Source organism: Biomphalaria glabrata, chromosome 11 (genome assembly GCF_947242115.1).
Source record: "Biomphalaria glabrata chromosome 11, xgBioGlab47.1, whole genome shotgun sequence".
NCBI lineage: Eukaryota > Metazoa > Mollusca > Gastropoda > Planorbidae > Biomphalaria > Biomphalaria glabrata.
In genome coordinates, this window is record NC_074721.1 from 7,329,433 (window position 1) to 7,357,394 (window position 27,962).

The window sequence follows — 27,962 nt, forward strand, 5'->3', positions numbered from 1 at the left end:
ATGCAAAAATAATTTATAAATAGTTTACAGAGACAAGAATATGAACATAAAAAGTGTTTTAACAAGACTAAGAATTAAGAGATTCAGTATACCAATCACACAAGATACATGACACCCTCAGAATATACTTAAGAAACACAACAATAACCTTACATTTTACGTAACATTAACTTTGTAACTATTTACATAAATCACACATCACATCACTATAACATAATAATAATAATACATACAGCAAATCTTATTATCAAAATTATGTTTGTACTGAAATCAGATCAGCCAATCATTGTCAATTTTATGAATATTTAGGATGGGTAAATATTTAGTCCTGATTAAAACTATACACATCAGATCTGTATTAATTGTTATACAAGTTATAGAGCAGCGGTTCTCAACTTTTTAATCTCGGCGACCCCTTTTTAAAATCCCCCACTCGGCCGCGACCCCCCACCTCCCCCCACACACAGCAAAAGAAGAATAGACAAAAACAATCCATATTTTCGATGGTCTTAGGCGACCCCTGACAAATCGTCAATTGACCCGCAAAGGGGTCGCGATCCAGAGTTGAGAACCCCTGTTATAGAGGCATTCATTCTATTTATAGCGATCAAAACGTGCGAAAAGAGCAAGAAACTTTATTTATAACCCTAACCCTAAGCCTCACTTTTTGATTCAAGAGATACCAATGTGTTTAGACCTCAGTAAATATAAAATGAGTTTTAAAAAAAAAAAATAAAATTCAATCTACTAGAAAATGAATGACATGTTGGCTTTTTTTTCTTTGCCAAAAGTAATGAACAGAGAGATACAAAAAATATTATAAAATTAGGGAGTGGGCTATAGACAAATTGATGTACCGGTATTTAGGAAATAAAACAATATACAGACCTCTCATAAAGTAAAAAAAAAAACAACAACTGAAGTATCCCTTTTAAAACTTACGGTTGTAGGGCAGATGATGTTGAGGTTGTTTCTATCGGTTAACGGAGGTGTCATGTGGCTTACACAATGACAAACCCCCCTTTAGTTCACCCCCCCCCCAATATGTCAGTAACCCATTAATGTTGGGAGGACTCCGAGGTCATCCAGACCTATCATATCTTTGCGTTATGTGTAGTATTACCACTGTGATCCAGTGGTTGCAATAAGGAGGTTTTGAAAAGAGATGAAGCTTGCGGCTTTGCTAACAGTGAGACTGAATGCAAGTGAAAAAAATGGAAGAGACGACATAATCAATTAATTGTGGTGGGGAGTTACATTCTTGGCTTTACAAGCAACAAATGTGATTCAGATTGTCACTTTTAAGCTTAGGCACTTAAACTATTCACCAAAGATGCTCTACTTAGGATGAAAATGTAGAGTGATAATAACTTCGCTTAAGTCTCTTTAATAGAGTCCAGTAATCGTTCTAAAGCTTCCTTTTTTCTAGTTAAAGAAAGTCGGTCTTGCTCCTGTCTCGCCTGAAAGTCTTGCAGTGTTAAAATGTACGCTCTAGCCTCAACCAGGATGCTTATCATGGAGGCATTAGCTTGCTGAGCTAATCTGGGAACCGCGTTTTTCAGACCTGCCAAATTATCCGCCATTATTTGTCGCCGTCTTCGCTCAGATTCGTTTTGACGATTTCGGATGTCGCCCATGCGTGATCTTGCAGGCTGACCAACGTCTGAAGGGTGCACTACTCTTTGTGGGTTGCTGGTTTGCGGGTGAGCACTTCTACTTGATCTGTCGGCTTCTGCTGTAGTTGTCGAGGGATTTCTTCTTTCCCCGTTGACAAATTTTGGCGGCCGGCCGCGTCTTTTTGGTGCTTCCGTTGCGGAAGATGATGACGCCGTCTCATTGGCTGTTACCGCAGTAACGAGTTCAGACTTAACAACAACAGGACGCAAAGCGCTATCGACGTCATGATTTTGTAGATTAGGTAACGACTTAACTCTTGAAAGAGACTTATGGGAAATATCCAAAGAAGCTGAAAATGACTGGGCGAAATCTTCTGATGTAAGATTTTGTTGACAAGGCAGCAACTTGCAACGCGAATGAGAAGCTGATGGTGTTGCCATCGATGACGATGTAGGCAATGGTGTCTTGGTGTTGTCAGAAGTGACATTTGATAAAACCTTGTGAGGCCTGGAAAATATCTTATCAGCAGAATGATATTTAGCCGATTGATAAGACGTCTGGCTTTGTGGGTGAGAACCAGAGAATGAGGTAGGTGTCAGTCTTTGTGGATACGAACTAGAAAATGAACTAGACGTCTGTCTTTGTGAATGAGAGCTAGAAAATGAACTAGACGTCTGTCTTTGTGGATGAGAGCTAGATGATGAACTAGACGTCTGTCTTTGTGGATGAGAGCTAGATGATGAACTAGACGTCTGTCTTTGTGGATGAGAGCTAGATGATGAATTAGACGTCTGTCTTTGTGGATGAGAGCTAGATGATGAATTAGACGTCTGTCTTTGTGGATGAGAGCTAGATGATGAATTAGACGTCTGTCTATGTGGATGAGAGCTAGACAACGAACTAGACGTCTGTCTTTGTGGATGAGAGCTAGATGATGAATTAGACGTCTGTATTTGTGGATGAGAGCTAGATGATGAATTAGACGTCTGTCTTTGTGGATGAGAGCTAGATGATGAATTAGACGTCTGTCTATGTGGATGAGAACTAGACAACGAACTAGACGTCTGTCTTTGTGGATGAGAGCAAGATGATGAATTAGACGTCTGTCTTTGTGGATGAGAGTTTGACGATGAACTAGACGTCTGTCTTTGTGGATGAGAGCTCGACAATGAACTAGACGTCTGCCTTTGTAAATGAGGGCTAGATGATGAATTAGACGCTTGCCCTTGTATTAAGTCGACTTCTGTTTTTGTGCTTTCTTCTTTCCATGCCTTGCCGTATTTTTGTTTGACTTTACACTGTTGTGTTATGGGCTGCGCATCATGCATACTATTGACTGATTGCAAAGCATCATTATCTAATTCTGGTTTCATAGACATCGGTTCGTATTCTGGAGCCATGGGGCTTTTTGTCTTTGCCATGCAATGATGTTCTTTGTTGATGTAACTGCTATCTGTACGAAGCTCTTTTGGGACATGGTTTGAGCTTTTGGATTTAGCATCTGAAAAGCAAATCAAACAATAAAATATAAATGTATCATATTATTTGTAAATAAAAAATTATAACTGCTATGAATTTTGTTACCGTCTAATGAATTTAAGCTCTTGCAGTGCCTGAGACTGAATATTAGTTCATTTCTAGAATAATAATAATATGAAAGTATCGAAATTAAATTGTTGAAATAAGAAACCAGTATATTTGGTTTTGTTTTCCCACGGGAGCCGCGGTGGCTGAGTGGTAAGTCGCTTGGCTTCCGAACCGAGGGGTGAACCCTGGTGAAGACTGAGCATTTTAATTTCAGGATCTTTTGGGCGCCTCTGAGTCCACCCAGCTCTAATGGGTACCTCACATTAATATTGAAAAAGTAAAGTCGTTGTACTGGCCACATGACACTCTCGTTAACCGTGGGCCACAGAAACATATGACCTTTATATCATCTGCCCTTTAGATCGCAAGGTCTAAAAAGGAACTTCCCACTCACACTAAAACCATGGATCATTAGTGGCTTTAAGACAACAAAAAATATTTACGTTGATAAATTATACGTATAATATTATCACTAGCTAAAGGAAGACAACATCAATTTCCTTTGTAGTTTTAACTAAGATGCCACTTATATTATAGTGTGTGTAATAATAGAACGGGGGTGGTTTCTATGTGATGGACTTTCCACAATAAACTCAACAATGTCACGGACGGTGAATTAAACTTCACTGTTGCCGTGTGATTGTCCAAAGAGTTGAGCCGAAGGCTCTTCGAACTCTAGGCGTGTAAGCCTGCTTGAATAAACCGTTCTGTCTGCAAGAGGTCCAAGTCAATGTCTATGTAATACATTGCTATTTCCAATATATCCGGCACTCCGGGCGCATGGATTAGAATGCATGGCCGAAGGCCGAGCACACCGGGGACCCCCGCCATTTTCCTATGTTGTATCAAGCTAACCGTGCAGGACTCGCAATTAGTGTAACGGTCCCTTGAGGAACGTGCATGGATTATCGACAGGGACGTGGAAGCTCTCTTTCTCAACTCCGCACGGTGCAATGGGAAAGCTCTAAAATACCTTTGGACACTCCCACAGGAGTTTTGTTTTGCTATTCATTTAGCCTAACCACTTCCTCTAGCGATCGTTTTCACCCGAGTGCCACGTTGAGGCAGAATGGCGTACCCGGGTTCACTGTTGCCAGCTAAGTAGATTGGATCTGAGCTCTAATTGTAACCCTCTCTCACAATGTAGCAGTTGATCCTCCTATCAATGTTCCTATATTGCCGCTAGTTTGCTGCTCATCTGTTTTTAGTTCAATACGTTTAAAGTCAAAGTCTAATGCAAATTATTTAATGCTACAAAACGAAAGAGCTTATACAATGTTTAATTGTGCAGTGCTAACAAGTGAACAAAAATTATCCTATACCTTTAAAAAAGCAAAAAAAAAAAAAAAAAAAAAAACACTTAGATAATCAACTTCGCTTTCCTTTATTTTGTTTACCGGATACACCATTATTAGTTTTTCTGCCATGTATGAAAACATTTAATTTAAGTCAGAACCGTGTGGAAGCTGGGCACGGATCTAAAATAAAAAATGGCTCCAACGACATTATTGCATTATTGATGAAAAATGTTAATAAATTCATGTTCAGGAACCTTTTACGCTAGGTATCCTAGGTCTAGATCTAAAGGCCTATCATTGGCCTATGTGAAAAGGTGTTGTAGATCTATACATTCCCTTAACCCAGATTCTTTCTCTGGGGGAAGGGGATGGGAGGGTCGGAGTAAAAAAAAATGTTCCAATGTTTTTTAATCTAACATTAATTAGTTATTACGAGAAAACAATCGCTCTATAAGTTGTCTAAAAAAGTGTTGTCTTTAAAAAAAAAGTTTTTTTGTTTGTTTTGAAAGTTAAATCTGGCGAGCCAAACTCCTAAGTACACAGGATATAGTCCTTTCATTAAAGGAAGTACAACATTCTTCTTGATGGATTCAAGTAATTTTAATCCTCAAGTAGAAATCCATTTGAACACACACACTTTATAGTAGTAAGCAGTAGTACAAAACAATATCACCAATATAGATACAATTGACTTCAACGGAACACTTGCATTAGTTAGCACGTGAAACTGATTTGTGGACCAACTATTCACAATTACAACTAGGTTTTTAAACCAAACCTTCAAGAATGTAATCCAACGTGAGACCTATTATTTCCCTTTCATTCTATAATCATCAGTTAGGAAAGTAAAAACGTCTAGAATGCAATATGTAAAAAAACAAAACAACTTTCTGTTTGAAGCTACTCTGTGGCAATCACGAACAATGAAATGCTTCTAAAAATGACATGGCTGTGAAAAAAAAAAGATCTAGTTTGTACGATTGATTTCACGAAAATGCGAATACAGTGGAGATTGATCTTTACAATTCCTCTATTCAGCTTGCAAATTCATCACCCCAAAAAGCGTCAAAATTCTGGGTGAAACCAGGACGCAGATCTAGAAAACGGTTCTTATGATTTTCCTAGAAATCTGAAAGCTAATGTGTATTTTTTGAGAAAAAGAATTACTAGATAAATGGCCACACTGGGAAAACTCTAGTTCGACCGTTATAATCTTTCAAAGTATAATAAAAAAAAGCATTAAAAATTCTAAAAAAAAAAACAACAAACAAACAACTTAGCTTATATTTAAGTGTATTGTATCAATTATATAAAATCAGTCTTATGATGCTATGTGGAATTGACCAAGACATGTAGATTGTGATGTTGCTTATTCAGGCTGTCTTGAAGTCAACCAATTACTCTGCAATCGTTTGGGTGTAATTGTTCGGGTGTATTACGTGTAGTTGACCAACAAGTCAGACAAAATAAAACAACACCTTTTTTAACTAGTGAAGAGATGTAGTCGACTCTGATGAACAATTGTACATGGATTTATTCTGATAAAAGGCCACAGTATAAGTCTCTGTCACTAAACACGTCGTTACCCTGGAATATTCTAACGCTAACTGATTTTCCAGTCTCTAACCCAACATATCCCAAACGTCACTAGTCCCGTTCAATATGCGTCTCCTATGGTGCGTCGCTAAATAACTAACCTATATAAATAAGGTGTCTAACAGATTCCTCCCCCCCTTGAAAAAAAAATATGTCAATATTTTTCCACTACTGTCAAGTCTTACAAGGGCATTTTCAATTTAAGGGGAAGACAAACAAACATAAAATCTTGACATCTTCATCTTGACTTCTTCATCCTAACTTGACAGTTCCTCATATTCAATGTCAATGTTCATAACATTCCAGAATCATCTTCATTGGTACACAGTTCATCATGTAGGAAAATGTGGCATCTTATGGGCACATCATACACTCACAAAAAATGTTCTTCACTGGCAGTAATCTGATAAAATACAACATTTCAAAAAACAATTATAGACTTTATTTACACATTCAATAAATTTTTTTTCTTACCACCCTTTTATACGCTTTTGTCCATTTTTCTTTTATACTCACCCTTTTCCATAGAACTAACTTTCGTCAATGATATATGAAATGATTCACACAAAAAAAAAAAAAAAAAAATATCCATACTTACTTTTAAATGCTTAACATCAAATTTACTTATCTCCCTTTTCCATAACATATAAATGGTGTGAATATATTAATATATATTACATACTCAATATAATCATAGTTTATTTACAAAATTATTTCACTTCAATGTCATTCTAGACAATAGATCAGCTACAATATTCACAGATCCACTAATAGCTTTCACTTCAAATTTATATTCCTGTAGTGCTAAGAACCATCTATAAACACGACTGTTTTTCATGCTCTTTTGTTGTATATACTGAATAGGTTTATGATCAGTTAATAATATGAATTTCCTTCCTATTAGATAGCTCTCTAGCTTAGTAATTACCCATATTACAGCTAAGGCTTCTCTTTCAATGACACTATATTTTTTCTCTGCCTCTGACAATTTTCTGCTTACATATAATATAGGATGTAAGTTATCATAGTTCTGCATTAAACAACCACCAATAGCATTACCAGATGCATCAGTTGTGACATAAAATATTTTGTCTTTATCAGGTAGCCTTAATATTAGTTCATGACTAAAAACATCTTTAATTCTGTCAATAGCTTTCACACATTCCTCATTACAAACTACTTTTTGAGGTTTTCCTTTTTTAAGTAAGTCATTTAATGGATTCACTATTTCTGCTAAGTTCTTTATAAACTTTCTGTTATATTTTACTATTCCTAATATGCTTTTAATTTGTCTTTTTGTTGTAGGTATTTCAATATTAAGTACTTTCTTTATGTTATCTTCAATAGGGCTAATCATGTTGTTATTTACTTTATGTCCTAAGAAGATTATTTCCTCCAATCCTATTTCTACTTTTTCTGCTTGAATTGTAAGTCCACTTTCTTTTATTATTTTGAACACTTCTTTTACATCTATCAAATGTTCCTCCCAACTATTATTAAAAATACATATGTCATCCAAATAGCAAATAACATTTTCTTTGTTTCCAATTATCATGTTCATCATTCTATTAAATGTGGCTGGTGCATTTACTAATCCAAAACTCATATAATTCCATTGAAAAATACCATATGGTGTTACAAATGCTGTGTAAGGTTTTGCATTTTCTGTTAAAGGTATTTGCCAATAACCTTTAGTTAAATCCAATTTAGTAAAAAATTTTGCTCCATTTAATTTATGTAAAATATCCTCTATATTTGGCATTGGATATGGGTCAAATTCTGTGATGTTGTTAAGTTTCCTATAATCAATACATAACCTTATATCTCCATTCTTCTTTTTGGCTATCACAATTGGTGAAGCATAAGGAGATGTTGATGGCTCAATTATACCTGATTCTAGTAAATTGTCTATTTCTTTCTTTACTTTGTCTTGTAAATGTAGCGGTATTCTATATTGCTTAAGCTTGATAGGTTTTGGGTCTGTTACTTTAATGTCATGTTTAATAATATTAGTTTTTCCTGGTATGCTGGAAAAAATTTCTTTGTATTCCTGTATTATTTTAGTTATATCTTTTGACTTTTCCTTAGTTAGATTATTAAGATTAATCTTTTGCCAAGTTTGATTCTCTTTTGTTTCTATTACAGGTATTTCCTTAATATCATTTTCATTGTGATTTTCATTTGTTATTATCATCAAGCATTCTTCTCTTTCTGAAAATGTATTTTCTATTTCCTCCTGAATGTTTTGTATCAACTCATCTTCTCTATCATGATACAGTTTCAAATTATTTATGTGATATGTTTTAATTTTCCCATTTATTTCAATTTGATAATTCACATCACTAATTTGTTTTATCACCTTAAATGGACCTTTCCATTGTTTACCAATTTTATTTTTCAGGTCATTTATCAATATTAATACATTGTTTCCTACTTCTAGTGTTTTCAATTGTCTTTTCTTATTTATATTCTCATGAGCACTTTGTTTGTACTTCTTATTGTTGTTATATGCTTGAGTCCATATTTCTTTCAATTCTGTTGTGATTGTTGTTTTACTGTCATTATTTAATTTATTCTCATTGTCTATTAGATTTTCTTTAAAAACATCTAATTCATCTCTAGGTTTTCTTCCATGTATTATTTCATATGGTGAAAATTGTGTTGCTTCATGGATGTTGTTTCTATGAGCAAATAGTACATAGTTAATGTAATGATCCCACTTGTTCTGATTATTCTGAATTATCTTTGTTAGTGATCTTTTTAATGAACCACCATATCGTTCACATAAACCGTTACTCTCCGGGTGGTAAACCGAAGAGTATATATGTTGTATATTGTATTGTTTAGTCCATTTCTTAAATTGTTCTGACTTAAACTGAGATCCTTGATCACTCAATATAATTTTAGGTATACCATGTCTTGTAATTACTTTTTGAGTTATGGCATTAATGATATTTTCTGTACTTGTATTTGATAATGGGATTGCCTCTGGGTATCTACTAAACATGTCTATTACTGTTAGAATGTATTTGTTATTATTTTCAGTTTGAATTAAAGGACCTATTAAATCAATAGATACTTTCTGAAATGGTGCTGTAGGTTCATCCATTTCTTGAATAGGTGCTTTATTCACTAGGCTTTTGTTAGATCTCTTTTGACATATGTCACATGAGTTTATGTATTTGTTTATTGTTGCTTTCATTTTGGGCCAAAATACTTGTTTTGACAAATTCCTATAACATTTCTTTACTCCCCTATGTGCTGCTAAATTATTATCATGTGTCATGATTAAAACATCTTTCCAATATTTCTGTGGTAAGACAAGTTGTTTTATTTTCTTGTTATCATTACTTGTTTGTCTAAACAATATTTTATTCTCTATACAAAATTTCTCCATTGGATTATTATTGTTTTTATCTGATATTCTTGAATAAATTTTCCCAATAATATTGTCATTCATTTGTTCTAATGCAAATGTGGGTGTTGTTTCTTTTTCACTTTGAGATATTTGTGTTTCAAGACTATTTTGTGTTTCATTTTCTATCTCTCTTTCCTTAATATCTGTATTTTCTATTTGTATTACATTACTGGTTTCTTTTTCTTCATCATTACTTATTACATTTATTGTATTTTCCTGTTTCTTATCTTGTTTATCCATTGATCTTGTTATTATCATACTTGTTATATTTTGTGTTTCTATGTTTTCATAATTTTGTCTTATGTTTTTGTATTTGTTTTGCCAGTCTTCTAATTCTTTTCTAGAACATTCTTTAACTCCTTTTATGTTTCCTACCAACATATCATATCTCATTTCTGGTATTGCAATGCCATCACAATAACCAGTGAAAAATGGAGTTTCAATGTACACCCTTATAGCTTTAAATTCCCTTACAGTGCCATCTGCTAGTTCTACTTTCTTAGTAAACCCTTTATACCAATGAGGTTTTAGTTATTTTATTATTATTTTATTTTACAAATTTAGTTTTTACTGCCAAAGTGTTACAACCTGAATCCCTAATTAATTCCACCGGAATTCTATCTACAAACCCTGGGTACACTGCAAAATTGTTCCTATTTCTTTCCATGAAATATACCCTATCTGTACCTTTATTTTTGTATTCCCTACTGTAACTCCTATTTCTATAATTTCCCCTGTCATTCCTATCTCTACTCCTATATCTACTGTTATTTTGTTCATTGTATCTATTTCTACTTCCAGACCTACTATTCCCTCTTCTACAGTTAGCTGCTATATGACCTTTTCCTCGACATTTAAAACAGGTTATTTCATTATATTTTCTATTTCCACTACTTGATCTGTTTCTATTTCTACTTCTATCAACATTTTCTTTGGTGTATCCTATTAAATCTACTTTGCTCTTATCTCTATCAGAAAATGGTTTGTTTGGATAGGCATTTTTGTATACCCTCATTATCTCTGTTATTTCATCTATAGTTTTTGGATTTCTTTCTCTAATAAAAGATTGTAATTGAGGATCACATTTATTTACAAAATTGTCCACTAGAATAAAATTTTTTAATCCCTCATAAGAGTTATTCACTTTTTCTAATTTTACCCACTTATTGAAAAAATCCTTTTCCATATTAATGGTGGTTTGGGGTTCTATTCCTAATGATGGTATATTGTCAAAATATTTCTTTCTAAAAGTTGTAGCATTATGACCGTATGCATTCAATAACTCTCTTTTTAAAACTTGATAGCTATCATCAATATGATGGTCATGATTTTGACATATTGTTAGAGCTTGACCTTGAACAAAGTCTATCAGTATTTCAGACCATTCTTCTTCAGGCATATTAAATGTAGACATTTTTGCCTCATATCTTTTCAGGAAATCACCAATGTCATCCTTCTGTTCATCAAAACTTTGTATTTTTCTCTTTAGCCATGTCTGCGAATTAGGGTTGTCTCTTTGAGTGGTATAATTATTTGAGTTATTTGTGTTATTTCCTTGTTCAGTTTGGGCTCTAGCTTGTGCTGCGTCCAATCTCATCTTCTCCATTTTAGCTTCATGTTCTCTCTGCCTTTCTTGGTCCTCTTTTTGCTTCTCATATTCTTCCTTTCTGATCCTATCTTGTCTCTCTATCTCTTGTCTTTGACGTTCCGTTTCTTCCTTCACAACTTGCTGTACATAAGCTGCTAAGTCCTTTCCTTTTAACTCCATGGCCTTTCCATCCTGCATAGCTGTTTCCTTAACCTCCTTAAGGTCCACATATGATGATGTAGCCATTGTGTTTTATATTTTATATATATTTTTACTTAGCCTATATTGGTTATGGCTATACTTTAAATTTATTTTATATTTAGGTTTTTACAAACTTTTATACAAGTTTTAAATGTTATGTCTTTATCTAGATCTATAGATTTAGTAAATGAGTAAGTCTAGTCTGAGTTATATTCAGATCTGTATATTCGATCTAGTATCACCCAAATTTAAATCTAGTATATTATAGTATATATAATAATACCATTTAGATCTATAGTTATCAAGAGCACTATGACTTTTAGATCCAGTATGAATAACTATGATCAATTTTAAAACCTGGTATGACTGAAGTGTCTAAAGTAAATTCAAAGACTGTCTAGAGTCTAGATCTAGAGTAGATTATGGTTCTATTCAACCATATGAAACAAATATATGTATACAATGTCAAATATATCTTCAACAAGATATATATATCTAGAATGTACTACCTTCATTCATTTTTCAATTAATAATATTTCAAATTAGAGTCTAGATGATTTAATTGTACCAAAGAGATGTACAATTTGTAGATCTATATTTAGCCAGACGACAGTGTTTGACTACATAGCCAGTTTCGGCATTATTCTCATGGCAAAATCATATTTGATTTTAACCGCTCAAACTAAAATTATTTTAGTCTGATTCACAGTAAAAGAATCCTACCCGCACTTTCTATCATTAAGTGAAAAAAAATACAGATCTAATTAAATTAATAAAAATAAATAATTTAAAATAATATAAACAAATGAAATAATTAAAATGAGACTATCGCTATGGGTTGGGATGTGACAATATGGCACACAATGATAACGTCACGAAGTAACTAGGCAACAACGGATATGACGTTTACACAAACAAAACAAATTACAACCCTAAACGTATAATATAGTTTTTCATCTAAATTATGTCTTTACCCCGAACGGGTTTAAGGCTTCAGCACCACCTGATTTTACTCAGGCTAACATACCAAATTTAGACAAAATCTATTTCTAAGGGCAATCTAAACATACACTAATAAGAAAAATGGCACTTAGCTTTTGATAAGAAAGATCCCTTTGTTCGGACTCCCGAATATGCTAGATCACAACAAATTCCACTGCCTCTCTTCCAGTTCTGACTCTGTTCTCCGGTGCTACCAGTATCCCACGTAATGCCACAGATGTCCTGATATGCCACAACAAAATGTTTCAGTTTCTTCGGCGACTGTTGATGACCGTATGTGTAGTTCCGACGACTTTGTGTACACAGTTACTGACGAATAGGTTAACGGTTCTTCTGGCGATGACTTGACTTGTGTAGACGACTACTGACAAATAACAGTCTCTTGACGGCAACTTGATCTGGACGACTGACGAATAACGAATTTCTTGACGATGACTTGGTCTGGGCTGACAAATAACGGCTTTCTTGACGATGACTTGATCTGGGCTGACGAATAACGACTTTCTTGACGATGACTTGATCTGGGCTGACGAATAACGGTTCTCTAAAATAGTTCACTGCTTCTGCTGCTACTCTGGTAGTACGACGAAGTTTGCTGTTGTACTCTGCTTCACTAGACCAAACTGTCCAATGTAGACTAGGTGAGACCAAGGTCACCTCCGACGACGTTCCGTTAGACGATTAACGGTTTTCAACGAAATTAAGTGGATGTAGCTGTTTCCACAACTTCAATATCAGCACGTCTAGATATCGTCTAGACCAACGAATACTACATAGATCAATGTTCAGTACTGATAAATATTACTTCACTAACCTTCCAAAGGTTAAACACAGTGACCGTTATAAAAGTGGTAAGCAACCGGTTCAATGAGCAAACTGCTCCACAAGAATCTCTCCAAGGGTAAGACGACAGAGCGATTTAGTTAGCTACTAAACTTGTAGTACTCACAATACTTCTGACAGCGGGCAAACTGTCCTTCTCGGACTGACGAGGTAAAACTTGATACTCGATGTGGCTCCTATGACGAAGAAAAAAATATGTCCAACAGGTTCACTAACGATCTCTCACCCGTTATGAATGAACGGTTTCTCTGGCTGTAGGTCGATTCAGCATATGAAGATCAGGCTTTGATACTATACTGGTTAAGTAGACCAGACGTTACGATGATTACTGTCCTGACGAAGGTCACCCTGAGTTAACGGCTCGTTGAACGTACGATCAAGAACATGTAGATCTAGAACAAAGTCACTCTGCGATGATTCTGTGTTCAGCCGTACTCCGATAAAACTTTATAACTTCAAGTGCACGACCCTCACCTGAGTAAACGTTCTGCTTCGAGGTCCGGTTCGATGTTCAGCTTCATCAGGGGTCCGGCTTCGAGGTTCGGGGTCGCCACTGTGATGTTGCTTATTCAGGCTGTCTTGAAGTCAACCAATTACTCTGCAATCGTTTGGGTGTAATTGTTCGGGTGTATTACGTGTAGTTGACCAACAAGTCAGACAAAATAAAACAACACCTGTTTTAACTAGTGAAGAGATGTAGTCGACTCTGATGAACAATTGTACATGGATTTATTCTGATAAAAGGCCACAGTATAAGTCTCTGTCACTAAACACGTCGTTACCCTGGAATATTCTAACGCTAACTGATTTTTCAGTCTCTAACCCAACATATCCCAAACGTCACTAGTCCCGTTCAATATGCGTCTCCTATGGTGCGTCGCTAAATAACTAACCTATATATATAAGGTGTAGGTGTCTAACAAGATCTGTGCAATAGAAATATTTTTACCAATTGTTTTTGTTGAGCTTTTAGCTTTCTCAATGCGTTACTTAATCCGAGATTAAGAGTGGGAGAAATAACGTGTACAAACATTTGACCAAACATAGAAACCAACAGACAGAATGAGTTATAAGCTTTCTAATAATACATTTTATTTAGGCTAGATCATCTTTATCTTGAACAAACTATTGTGGCAATACAAGGCATGGATTAGTTAACGCCCATGGGCCATCACAAGAGTGGAATTATACTTTTTTGGGGGGAAAAAGTCCTGTCAGTGATAACAGTTGACGGGAAACATGGTATAGTTATCGGAGCGCTTATACTGAGAGGCACTTCCGGCTATAACAACCTTTGTACACATCAATGACAAGTATTGATCAATCATATATAGAATGTAGATGTTTGACTTAATCGACATTGATTATAATGAGGTTTTCTTTTTCTTGGCTTCTGAACTGGGAGGTCCCGGGCTTGAATCCTAATGATGACTGGGATTTTTAATTTCGAGATCTTTGGGCCGCCTCTGAGTCCATCCAGCTCTATTGGGTTTCTTACATTAAGTTAGGGAAAACTAAAGGCGGTTGGAAGTTGTAGGCCTACTGGCCACATAGTATCCTCGTTAGCCATGGGTCACAAAAACTATTGACCCTTATATTTTCTACTTTATGATAGAATGCTATTGCCGTGTTTCTTGCTTTTGCATGTAGGTGATATCTATCTTTCTATCTATCTATATATATATATATCTATATATAAATATATATATATATAGATATAGATATACATATATATATATGTATGTATATATATATATATATATGTATGTATATATATATATATGTATATATATATATATATATATATGTATATATATATATATATATATATATATATGTATATATATATATATATATATATATATATATATATGTATATATATATATATATATATATGTATATATATATACATATATATATGTATATATACATAGACATGTATATATATGTGTATATATATATGTATATATATGTATATAAAGTGGAAACCGTTTATGGTATTTAACTCTTTGAATGTGAAAAAAACAACATAAATGTAGATAGCTATGTCGTTCATTACGTATGATATAATATATATATATATAATTTCTACCTATCTATCTATCTATCTATCTATCTATCTATCTATCTATCTATCTATCTATCTATCTATCTATCTATCTATCTATCTATCTATCTATCTATCTATCTATCTATCTATCTATCTATATATATATATATATATATATATATATATATAATCTATACTGCTATTGTACAGTAGTTACGCTGATGTCGTCAATTGTAGTCAAACTGAATTTCCATTTGATTGGATCAATAAAATGATCTTATCTTATCTTATATATACAGTGCTTTTTTTTTTGGAAAAAAATAGGTGCCGGTACTCTGTAATTGATTGCCTAACTTTATTCTACTAACAAGTTAATAATATACGTTAAAATACAAGAAAAGTAATAATTTTTCCCCTCATTCAAAAAGGTGCCGGTACGCCGTACCAATGCGTACCGTCACAAAAAAAAAAGCCCTTTATAGACATATGTATTATATGGTATATACATATTATAATAAGAACTGTGGGATTGAACACATGTCGGGTCGGGAAAAAAAAAAAGAATAACAAGAGAGTATAATTTGGTGTTACATTTAATTACTTCCCCTTCTTAACCTAAATTGTTTGCATTGTGATCTTACTGTAATGGTATCTGTGAATAAAAAAAAAAAAAAAAAAAAAGGATCAAAAACGAAATGGGGTGGGGCGAACGAGAGACCCTCCATTCCCAGGCCACTCTTCTCAATATGTACACTGTCACCATTCTTATTTTGGATTCAGTTTGTGGGGGGAAAGGGGGAGAAAAGAGGCAGCGAGTCGAATTTCTGACAACAGGTGTCTCCCCTCCGCGCTTTTATTTTTTATTATTCCTAAATTTCTTAACCTGTCATCTCGCTGCTCTCTTCTCTGTCACCCCTCCCCCCTCTCTCTCTCTCTCTTTCTCTCTCTCGCTTAATCTCTCTATATTTTTCTCTTTCTCTTTTTCTCCCTCTCTCTTTATTTTTCTTTCTTATTTTCTCCTTTTTCTCCCTTTTTCTCTCTCTCTTTCTCTCTGTGTGTGCGTGCTTAGGTTGGAAGTGGGGAATACGAAACTATATAGATCTAGTTAAAATAAAATGGTATATTAATATAAACCTAAACCTAGGACCTTAAATTGGTATTTGGCATAGACCTATAGTTTGTGATACGATAAAGCATTTGCTATAGCGTCTCCCAATAAGATATAGTATATCTATCTATCTATCTATCTCTCTCTCTCTCTATATGTATATATATATATATATACATATATATATATATTACGACACTTAAAGAGACAAATAAAAATGCAGTTTTTTGGATTATGGGTGATTTCAACCTACCTGATATAAATTGGAAAACACTAACCATAGATAAACACCAAAACCTTTAGGACATAAATGAGCTTTTCGTAGATACTTTACACAACCTAAGTTTAGATCAAATCATTAAAAAGCCAACTAGATTAAACAACACATTAGATCTCTTCTTAACCAACAGACCTGGATTAGTAGTTGATTATGATATTATCCCTGGTCTATCAGACCATGAGATCATAAAAATACACAGTCAGATAAAAGCATACATATATTAAACATAAATGAATAACAGCACCAGGGACCAAGTTTTTAAGAGAGAAAGTAGTGAATTAAAATGCTACGAAAATAAGGGCATGCGCCGACCGAGGCTCGAACCCGTGACACTGGATTCGACACCACCGCCTAGCGATAACGCACCAAGCGAAACTAGCCTCTAGACCATCGGAATGTCCAAAAAACATTCTTCTGATCCAGAGTCATTTCGCCCGTATGCAAATTACCACCCCAGTGGTCAAAGGTCACAAGCTCTCCAGCTAGCCCCTCCCCCACCCTCGCAGCATCCGTTCACTAACAACTTCGATAGAGCCGACACAGACAGCCGTTAGGCATGTATTAGACAAACGATGGCTCTATCTAATTGTTTATCTCTCACAAAGACAAGTGGACAACATAAACACATTACATATAGAAGCTTCAGTGGGTACGAGCAATAATGCTGTAAACGTAAATGTAAACATAGAGTTGAAGCTAGGTGCTGAAACAAATGATACATACATATATTAAACATAAATGAATAACAGCACCAGGGACCAAGTTTTTAAGAGAGAAAGTAGTGAATTAAAATGCTACGAAAATACTTTTGACCACTGGGGTGGTAATTTGCATACGGGCGAAATGACTCTGGATCAGAAGAATGTTTTTTGGACATTCCGATGGTCTAGAGCAGTGTTTCTCAAACTTTTTTGCCTGGCGGCACAGTAAACAAACTACAAAAATGTTGCGGCACACTACGAAGAGCAACAGTTTTTTTTATAATAAAAAGAAAAAAAAAGATTTTACCAGTTTTTAAGTATTACATTTAATGTGAAGGGTGTGCCTTTTTTTTTTTAGAGCAAATGCGATCTAATCGAGGCTCCAGAGTCGACAAACAAACTCGCATTTCATCGTCTATTGTAAGAAGTCTCTCTCTTTTCTTAGATTTGATTTCAGTCAGTGCTGAAAATCCAAACTCACAAAGCCACGAAGATGCAAATGGAAGAATTATTTTGATTGCTTTTAAACTGATTGCAGGATATAACTTGTTGATTGAAATCCAAAACACATCCAGGCTTTTCTCTGCAAAACATGACTTAAGAACTGCATCATTTTTTAAATCAATGAGCTGCTTTGCTTCTTCAGTTGTCAGATTTGTAGCTTCATTGTTTCCAAATGGAGAGCTGAACCATCCATACTCATGACTTCCAACTGTTGGGAAGTAATGCTGCAATGCTGACTGTGTGTCAAAGTGTCCAGAATTTCGGGGGTGATTTCTTTAGTTGAAGCACATTCATTGTAAGTAGGAAAGCAGTCGAAGACTCCTTTCGAGATCTTACTTTGCCACAAAGACAATTTTTCACCAAATGACTTCAGTTTGGAGAATGCAGTGATGATGGTTTCTGATGGTCCTTGAAGACTTAAATTCAATTAATTTAATTTGTCAAATAAATCAGAGAGAAATGTCACCTTAACCCACCAGATCTTGTCATGAATAGAAAATCCAAAGTCTTTTTTTTTCAGCCTCCAAGAATGAAATCAGCTCAGCCTTGAGTTGGACTACACGCTTTAACACTTTTCCCCTGGAAGCTAACGAACGTTGGTGTGATACAGGAGACATTTGTAGTCAGAATCCATTGCTTCACAGAGCTGAAAGAAAAGTTGGGATGCAAGCGGTCGAGATTTGAGGAAGTTTACAACTTCAATCACTTGATCCAGAGCAGACATCAAATCTTTTGGTAATGATTTGAAGGCAAGAGCTTCTCTGTGGATCATGCAGTGAACAACTGATACATTTGGATTTTCTTGACGCACAAGAGTGACAAATCCCTTTCTATTTCCTTGCATGGAAGGACAGCCATCGGTGCAAACGCAGACACAGTTTTTTTCCACTGTAACTTGAAGAGCAAAATGTTTTCGGTCACCACTTTGAAAATATCTTCGCCTTTGGTCGTAGTTGGTAAGTCTTTTCAAAATAAAATTCGTTGACACATTTTTCATCCTTTATGAACCGAATAAAAGCTAGCAGCTGGGCTTTGCCGCTAACGTCAGTGGACTCATCAACTTGAAGAAACCACAGCAGAGACACTTTTGGAGGCATCGGGTCCAAGGATGGTTTCAACAACTATTAGAAAGCGGCGCAATGACTGATTCAGCCTCTGTGTGTGCTTTCTTGCGTTTTTGTTTATAACTGAGAAACCTTATAACTTGCAATCAATCCCTTCTCTGGCAGCTTTAGGTACTTCGTAAGTTTCTGAGCTTGTTTATTTTGTTGAGCGTTGATGTTTTCAAAGTATTTCTTCGGTTGCGATTTTACCGCTGTATATTTTGTTTCCAGGTGTCTCTTCAATTTGCTTGGAAGAAGCGCCTCATTCGACAGAGTTGCATTGCAGATCAGACAGAATGGCAATGGAGCATCTTCAGGTCCCGAAGATATGAAACCATATCCGATGTCATCTTCTTTGTACCTTCGTTTGGTTCCTTGCTTTTCATTTAAAGCTTTCGCAGTTTCATTCTTGCTAACGTATTTCTCCATGGATAACAATGAATAAGGCTTAGTGATAACTTGTTATTATTAGCATACACCTAACCAATTTACATGAAACGCATCGCTTATTATTATCGTTACCCAATTCAAGAACTGCTGTGCTTCTGCTAAGGCGGCCAACTTTTAGTCATTATAATAATATATGAATAGTGGACAATTTCATAACTGGTCGTTACGAGTGGGGATGTCATCGCAACGTGAATTAAAAATTTAATAGTAGACAGACTTGTGTAACGCTGCACGTGTGGCGTTCTGAAAACTCCCGCGGCACACCTGCAAATCTTCGGCGGCACACTAGTGTGCCGCGGCACACAGTTTGAGAAACACTGGTCTAGAGGCTAGTTTCGCTTGGTGCGTTATCGCTAGGCGGTGGTGTCGAATCCAGTGTCACGGGTTCGAGCCTCGGTCGGCGCATGCCCTTATTTTCGTAGCATTTTAATTCACTACTTTCTCTCTTAAAAACTTGGTCCCTGGTGCTGTTATTCATTTATGTTTAATATATGTATGTATCATTTGTTTCAGCACCTAGCTTCAACTCTGTTTACATTTACGTTTACAGCATTATTGCTCGTACCCACTGAAGCTTCTATATGTAATGTGTTTATGTTGTCCACTTGTCTTTGTGAGAGATAAACAATTAGATAGAGCCATCGTTTGTCTAATACATGCCTAACGGCTGTCTGTGTCGGCTCTATCGAAGTTGTTAGTGAACGGATGCTGCGAGGGTGGGGGAGGGGCTAGCTGGAGAGCTTGTGACCTTTGACCACTGGGGTGGTAATTTGCATACGGGCGAAATGACTCTGGATCAGAAGAATGTTTTTTGGACATTCCGATGGTCTAGAGGCTAGTTTCGCTTGGTGCGTTATCGCTAGGCGGTGGTGTCGAATCCAGTGTCACGGGTTCGAGCCTCGGTCGGCGCATGCCCTTATTTTCGTAGCATTTTAATTCACTACTTTCTCTCTTAAAAACTTGGTCCCTGGTGCTGTTATTCATTTATGTTTAATATATGTATGTATCATTTGTTTCAGCACCTAGCTTCAACTCTATGTTTACATTCAGATAAAAGCAGTAGCCAATATAAAACCCAAAAGAAAAATCTTACTCTGGAATAAATGTAACCTAACACAACTACACCAAGCTGCATTAAACTTTCAACAAACATTCTTATTAGAAAAAGACATTAACCAACCAGTCGATGACCTCTGGAATTTCATTAAAAACCATCTTAAAAGCATTATAGAAAATCAAATACCAACTAAATACACATCAAACAAAATAAATAAATGCTGGTTTAATAATAGACTAAAGAAGCTTTGTAAACAGAAGGAAAACCTATATAGAAAATTTAAAGAAACTAATGCAGAAAGAGTTTACAAAAAGTATATAAAATTTAAACACTTAACCCAAAAAGTAAGCAGACAGCTGCAGAGTGAATACATAAACAATGTAATATCTAAAGACAACAACAAAAACCTATGGTCATACATTAAGTCTAAGAAAATGGAAACAACAGGCGTAGCGCCATTAAAAGATGAACATAACATAATACATAATGATAATGAAACTAAAGCAAACATTCTAAACAAATACTTTGCATCAGCATTCTCAGCCCCAGGAGACAAAGACATATTACTGAATTTGAACCAACATAGAAGATATAGTAGTACAAGAAAATGGAATTCAAAAACTATTAGCCAACACCAAACCAAATAAAGCTTCTGGACCTGATGGTATTCCGGCTAGATTACTCAAAGAACTAAGTAATGAGCTAGCCCCAGTGTTCAAAATACTCTTTCAGGCTTCACTTAACCAGGGCAGAGTACCAAAGGACTGGAAAGAAGCTAATGTCACCCCCCTATTTAAAAAAGGAGAAAAATCTGACCCAGGAAACTACAGACCAGTATCACTTACCAGCATCACATGTAAAATCCTAGAACACATAATATGTAGCAACATCATAAACCACTTAGACAAACATAATGTCCTCACACCATACCAACATGGCTTTAGGAAATATAGATCATGTGAAACACAACTAATAGGACTAATTGATGATTTTTCAAAAGGTTTAGATAATAGTGAACAAATAGATGCAGACTATCACAGACTAAAAACGCAAAATACCTAGGTGTTATAATAAATGAAAAACTATCATGGAATCCACATATTGATGAAACTACAAAAAAATCAAACAAAGCATTAGGATTTATTAAAAGAAATTTCTATAAATCAAATAAGAACATAAAACTAAAATGTTACTTAACCTTGGTTAGGCCAATAATAGAATATGCATCCTCCGTTTGGGACCCCTCAACCCAAGAAAACATTAAAAAACTGGAACAGACACAAAATAGAGCAGTGAGATTCATAACAAACGAATATTCACATTTGACTAGAGTAACACCTTTAGTAAAATCACTAAATTTAGAAAGCCTTCAGGACAGAAGGCTCAAAAGTAAAGTAGCAATCATACATAAAACACTGAACCATAATCTTCAAATACAAAAACAAAATTTAATAAAATACTCTGAAAGACACAAAGATAAAGGCACATTCCTCGTCCCATATGCTAGGACAAATTTGTACAAATACTCCTTCTTCCCTAGTGCTATTAGAGCATGGAATGGGTTGCCTGAGCTAGCCAGGAAAACCAGTGACTTGGGAGAATTTAAGTCATTGGTTAATATGCATGACTAAATGCATGACGCGTAGGACGTAATCATCTTCTTTTTTGAAGTAACGTCTGTATTATATAAGATAAGATATATATATATATATCATTTTAAACATTGTTCTTATCTATCTTTATTCTATCATAAAAAGAAAGATATATTGTCACTAAAAGCTTTGCGAATTAGACACATTTTGGATATTCTAGAAACAGCCCAAACCTCCTGCAGGAGAAGAAAACTTTAAAAAAAAATTGAATTCATAAACATAATGTGGGGCTTGCAAAAACCTTCCTTCAGGGAACAGTACCAGGAAAAAGAAGAAGAGGCAGAGAAAGTTATGGGAAGACAAGATAATACAATGCCTGCCATTGCAAGAGGTTCTAACTAGGGCAAAAGACAGAGAGGAATGGAGAAAGTCGGGCGACAAGTCTTGCCTGGTGACCCAACGGTCCAACAGATTAAGGGATAGATAAAGGTAAAACATAATGGGCTTACCCAGGGCTGATGTTTCTGAGGGATTCCAGGCATTGGGTTCTAGTGTTTTTGCGTTCAGACCTGCTATATAGTCTTCATCATTTTCTTTTATGACACAGAACTGTGTTAAGACAACGTCTTTGCGATCGAGGTGGTGGAGAGATTGCTGGTCTCTAATGATCTTGCTCCGGCCCAATGTGCAGAGCTCGATGTTCGAATCCTCGTCTTCGCTGTCGTTATCAGAAAGTTCGAGCGACCTGCAGTCCGTGGTTCTGTGCGACTGAAATTCATTGATGTCAAAGTCATGTATAGCCGGAAACAGGGCAGTGCCTGTGTCGTCATCAAAATGTAGAGTGTCGTGTCCGACATCTTTTAGAAATCTATCTATTCGTTGGGCGTTAAAGTATACGGTGTTATCAGGCTCGGGATATAGGTCAGTGACTTGATTACAAATTATGTCTGGTTCCTGTAGCGTTCCCTTGACCTGGCCATCGAGTGTTCCATTGACCTGGCCATCGAGTGTTCCTTTGACCTGGCCATCGAGTGTTCCCTTGACCTGGCCATCGAGCGTTCCCTTGACCTGTCCATCGAGCGTTCCTTTGACCTGGCCATCGAGTGTTCCCTTGACCTGGCCAACGGGCTTTCCATTGACATGGCCATCGAGTGTTCCATTGACCTGGCTATCGAGGTTTCCATTGACCTGACCATTGAGCGTTCCATTGACCTGACTATCGAGCGATCCATTGACCTGACCATCGAGCGTTCCATTGACCTGACCATCGAGCGTTCCATTGACCTGACCATCGAGCGTTCCCTTCAACATGTCCTCGGGGACTGATACCACTACTACATACGTGTTCCCAACGACATCGACATCTAACTCATTATTAGGACCCGCTTCATCATGTCCGTCACGGAACAGAGTTAATGAATGATCAACTTCATTTACAACAGGCTGGTCCACTGCTACCCCATTGCGCTGGTCAACTGCTACTTCACTGAGCTGGTCAATGGCGTTTTGCAGAGGGCTGCTGAGATCTATATCATTGGGATCAATGTATCTCAAAAGTTCATTTATGTCTAAGCCATTTATCGCATCAACATCGGACAACAAGAGAAGTAACTCGTTTAATTCTATGCCATCAATACCATTCAGATTATCTCCCATGTTTGTAAACGAAAAACAACAACTGCCAATTTAAAGATTCAACAAAAATTGAAAGCTTGAAGGTGATTTTTCTTGCTTACATCCTGACAAAAAAAAAATTAATATCCAGACAAAAGAAAAACACGTATGTATTGTATCCACAGAAGTCATTCAGAAAAACTTAATCCGATTGAAAGTACAAGAAAAATAACATGGATTAGTCCAAGGCGAAATGTTTAAGTCTTGTGCAGTGTAATGACAAGACCAATAGCCATTACGAGATGAGAAAATCTTACATACTGATGACCTGGGAGTAGTGGATCTCACGTACCCGTATGTCAATAGTTCGCTTGACCACTGACCATGGACCTGTCCAGATTCAATGACGCGTGTCAGCCCTTAGTTCTGTTGTGTAAAGATTGTTTACCACGCCCCCCCTCCCCCACCCCCTTTTAAATCTACCATGCAAACTCGCGACCCTAGCATTCAGGGACACATCGAAATGCGCGATTTCGGAGAACTACAATTTAGCATTAGAATTCAACAACTTTGGCCTTTACACATCATGTTACATGTCGCCGTATAATAAAGACAAGATGTTAAATGCTCACTTTGCCTTAACGACTACGAATATCTGGCTAGATATAAAGTTTTCTTATTAAAGAGATATCATAGTCAAGCCTTGTTCAACGAATGTGATAAGGAAAAAAGAAATTGATTAAAAGCATGACTTTTTTTTGTGAACAATTACCTAAATAGCTATAGCTTAAATTAACATCTTTGGATTTAAAACCAAGCGCTAAGTGTAGTAATAAGCAGGGCCGAATTTAAGAAAGGATAGACGGTGATTCCACAGGAAAGGTTTCTTCACAACAGAGAAAAAAAGTCCATATTTCGACGGGTCATCAACTTTAACTCTTTACAAAGTTTTTTGTTTTTTTTTCATTGACAATCCTTTCAATCTTACAGTTGGCGACACTGTCGTAGTTAACGAAATGTCCGCATATAGTGTACTCGTAAATATACTTCGAATTTACAGCATTGCGTAAACCATATACATTTTTTTAAAAACTAAAATATGAATTTTTTTTTAAAGAACTAGTCAGGAAAACCAGCGCCTCTACGGAATATAGGTCATTGGTTAATATGCATGACTTAATGCATGACGCATAGGACTTAATCATCTTCTTTTTTTTTTTAAATAACGTCTGTATTATATAAAATAAGATACAATTTAACGTAGAAATACACTCAATTATAATATGGAATTTGTCTATTTTTTGTTGTTGTTTTAATAAGTGGATTTGTATTTATTTTATTTGCAAAAGTATAGGGGTTCCTCACACCACCCCCTCCCGGAGCCTTAATCTACTCATATTTGGCCCTGGTAAAAGTGTTTGAAAACAATCTTATGAAGTCTTCATGTTACCATAACATTTACCCGTTATAATTTTATAGAGTCGTAGAAAGAACAAATTGTCATCAGAGTATGGAGCCATCCGAACGAAAGACTTGTCTCATTGACAGTCTCGAGCAAATCGACACATTACTTTCCGTTGGAAGTTGAGACATTAGCAAGTATCTCTTGGGCGACGAGTTGTCTGCGCCTGACGCGTGCCATGCCCTAGGGCTATTGTGTAAGACTGTAGACGTTAGTACTCTAATCCCCACTACCCACTTTCACACGCTCTCCTCCCTCCCCCCACCACTAACCACACACACACACACAATATAACATCTAACAATCACTAATTGAAGTTTCCAAAAAAAAATAATAAAGGACTGGTTTAGCCCTGGTTTAAGTCCACTGTGTCAATACGCTTTGATACGCTCAAGTGGCCAGATCGCACCCGAGGCTAAAAGAAAAAGAGAACGTGGAGTGGGGGGAGGGGGAAAGAGGAAGTAACATCCCCTCTTTACTTTGAACAATACTAGTGTTTAAAAAAAACAACTTTTTAGTTCTTGCTTGATGCCTTTCTATTTGTAACAACAAAACAACTAATGAAAGTAACAAACTCGAATAGCTTTATTTTCTAGTCATCTGCAGCCCTTTATTTACTATCTACAGTTTCTACACCACAACCTACACCAACAGTCCTTGCCTTCTGCATCCCCGACCTCGCGTTACCCCCGCTAGGCTGACTCATTCAACCGCTGGACAGGTACAAAACAGGGGCGTAACTTAAGGGTGACACTCATGCTCCACGACTTACACACATACACATACCAAAATCCTTTCACAGTATGCTGCCCCACAAGTTTCTAAGATATTTGTCATACTTCCAAAAGCCAACAATAATCATTATATCCATTAGCATTCCACTTCGAGCAAATATTGTCAGTTTTAGTGACATAGATAACCTGTACTCAAGCATGCAACAAATATTTCATAAGATGCATACTCGACTAATCAAATGTTATCGACTTCCTCGCGATTGTTCGAACACTGGTCTTTCCGTACCCGGCTGTTTGAGTAGAATACAATTTGTGTAAGGAATGAAGATTATATTCAAAAATGTCAATTTGACATTTACTGCGTTGCCTGCTACCATTGGCCTGTTTCTGTTAGCTATTAGAGTTCAGTAACTTTAGTGGCGAAAATTTATGATGAACCAAAGTAAACTTCCCCTTTTCAGACCTTGTGGTCTATAGGGCAGATGATGTAAAGGTCATCTGTTACTGTGGCCTACCGTTAACGAGGGTGTCATGTGGCCAGCACAACGACCAACCGCCTTTACTTGTCCCCAACTTATGGCAGTTACCCATTAGAGCTGGCTGGATCCCAAATATCCCGAAATTAAAAATCCCAGTCTTCACCAGGATTCGAACCCCGGACCCCTTTACCTCTCAGCCACCGCAGCCTCCCTGTTGAACCAAACGTTGAATTCAAGTCTTTAACTAAATCAAAAATTAGACTCTTATTTTTTTTTCTCTGTATAGAATGAGTGATGAGGAAATAAGTTCAGAGTCTAACCCTCGCTACTCCATAAGCAACGGACGTTTGACTATAGTTAAGGTAAGTCTGTAGAAGCTAAGGGATAAGTATGTGATAGTCAAAGTAAACAGGTCAGTAGAAACAAACAGGTTTTATCGTTGTTTTTTTTTTGTTCGTATGTCATTAATCAATACACCTGGGTTCAACTCATGGGCGTACCCAGGATTCCCCCCCCCCCACGATATATATATATATATATATATATATATATATGTGTGTGTGTTTTTGTGTGTGTGTACACACACATAGTTAATCTTTATTACATTCTAACCCTTCATTCTTTTGGACCCCCGCCCTCTGGCTACGCCTATGGCTTCAAATCCATAATGCTACTTTATACACCACGAGCTTTTTTTTAAAATTATGCTATAATAATGGAATCATAGTGGGACGGTGTATAGTCAAAGAATTTTAAAAATGGTGCTTTTGTGACCAAAGATTAAAATGGGGGTGTTTCGGGGTCACCAATTTTTGTATATAACTTTTACCTCATGTCTTATGCTTTACAGCCTGACAGAGTGATCGATGCCGGCGTATACACATGTGAGGCTTCAAATAAATTTGGAACGGTACTCTCCAACCCAGTCGAGCTGATTTACGGATGTAGGTTTCTGAAATATATATAGGACTATATATATAGGGAGACAGACAGACAGACAGACAGACAGGCAGACAGACAGGCAGATAGATAGATAGATAGATAGATAGATAGATAGATAGATAGATAGATAGATAGATAGATAGATAGATAGATAGATAGATAGATAGATAGAAAGATAGATAGATAGATAGATAGATAGATAGATTAGTTAATCAGTGAATATACCACCAAGACCGAGGGATGCATGGCTTTCTAATCGTATGGTATGCTCTGAATATTTTTATTTCTACCTGTGGAGAAGTCCCGGTATAAAACGTAAGAAAACAGATGAATATGATACAAAGTAGGCAAGTGATTTTGTGGTAATAGATTCTGTAACGTTGGCTGATAAGATTGGGAGGCACCATTGGTAGCGATTAGAGATGGGAAACGAACCGAACCCGAACCGAACGAACCGAACTCGAACCTCACTTATGACCGAACCGAACCCGAACTTTGAAACTGCTTGGTACGAACCGAACCGAACGAACCCTCCTTATCTTAACCGAACTAATTTTGCAATTTGTACATCCTTTTTTTTTTTATTTTTGGTTTAAAAAAATAAAAAAAAATTACTTAAATATTTTATTTAAATTCTAATGATTCCATTATACTTTGAAAACTTGGGAGGGGGGGGGGGTATTTTGAAAACTTTAAAAAGAAAAAAAAAAAGCGGCGCGCTGGGGTTCCCATGGG

The 27,962-nt window shown here is 36.1% G+C and overlaps 1 protein-coding gene across 3 annotated transcripts in view; it reads left to right on the plus strand.

Moving 5' to 3' along the window:
* LOC106062526 (contactin-like) overlaps positions 1-27,962 on the plus strand; it is a 134,948-nt gene that overhangs the window by 71,033 nt on the left and 35,953 nt on the right. For all 3 annotated transcript variants that reach the window (XM_056003767.1, XM_056003768.1, XM_056003769.1), the window contains 2 exons: positions 26,572-26,647; positions 27,136-27,229. In XM_056003767.1, the coding sequence (XP_055859742.1) occupies positions 26,572-26,647; positions 27,136-27,229 (170 nt within the window). The remainder of the gene's footprint in view (positions 1-26,571; positions 26,648-27,135; positions 27,230-27,962) is intronic.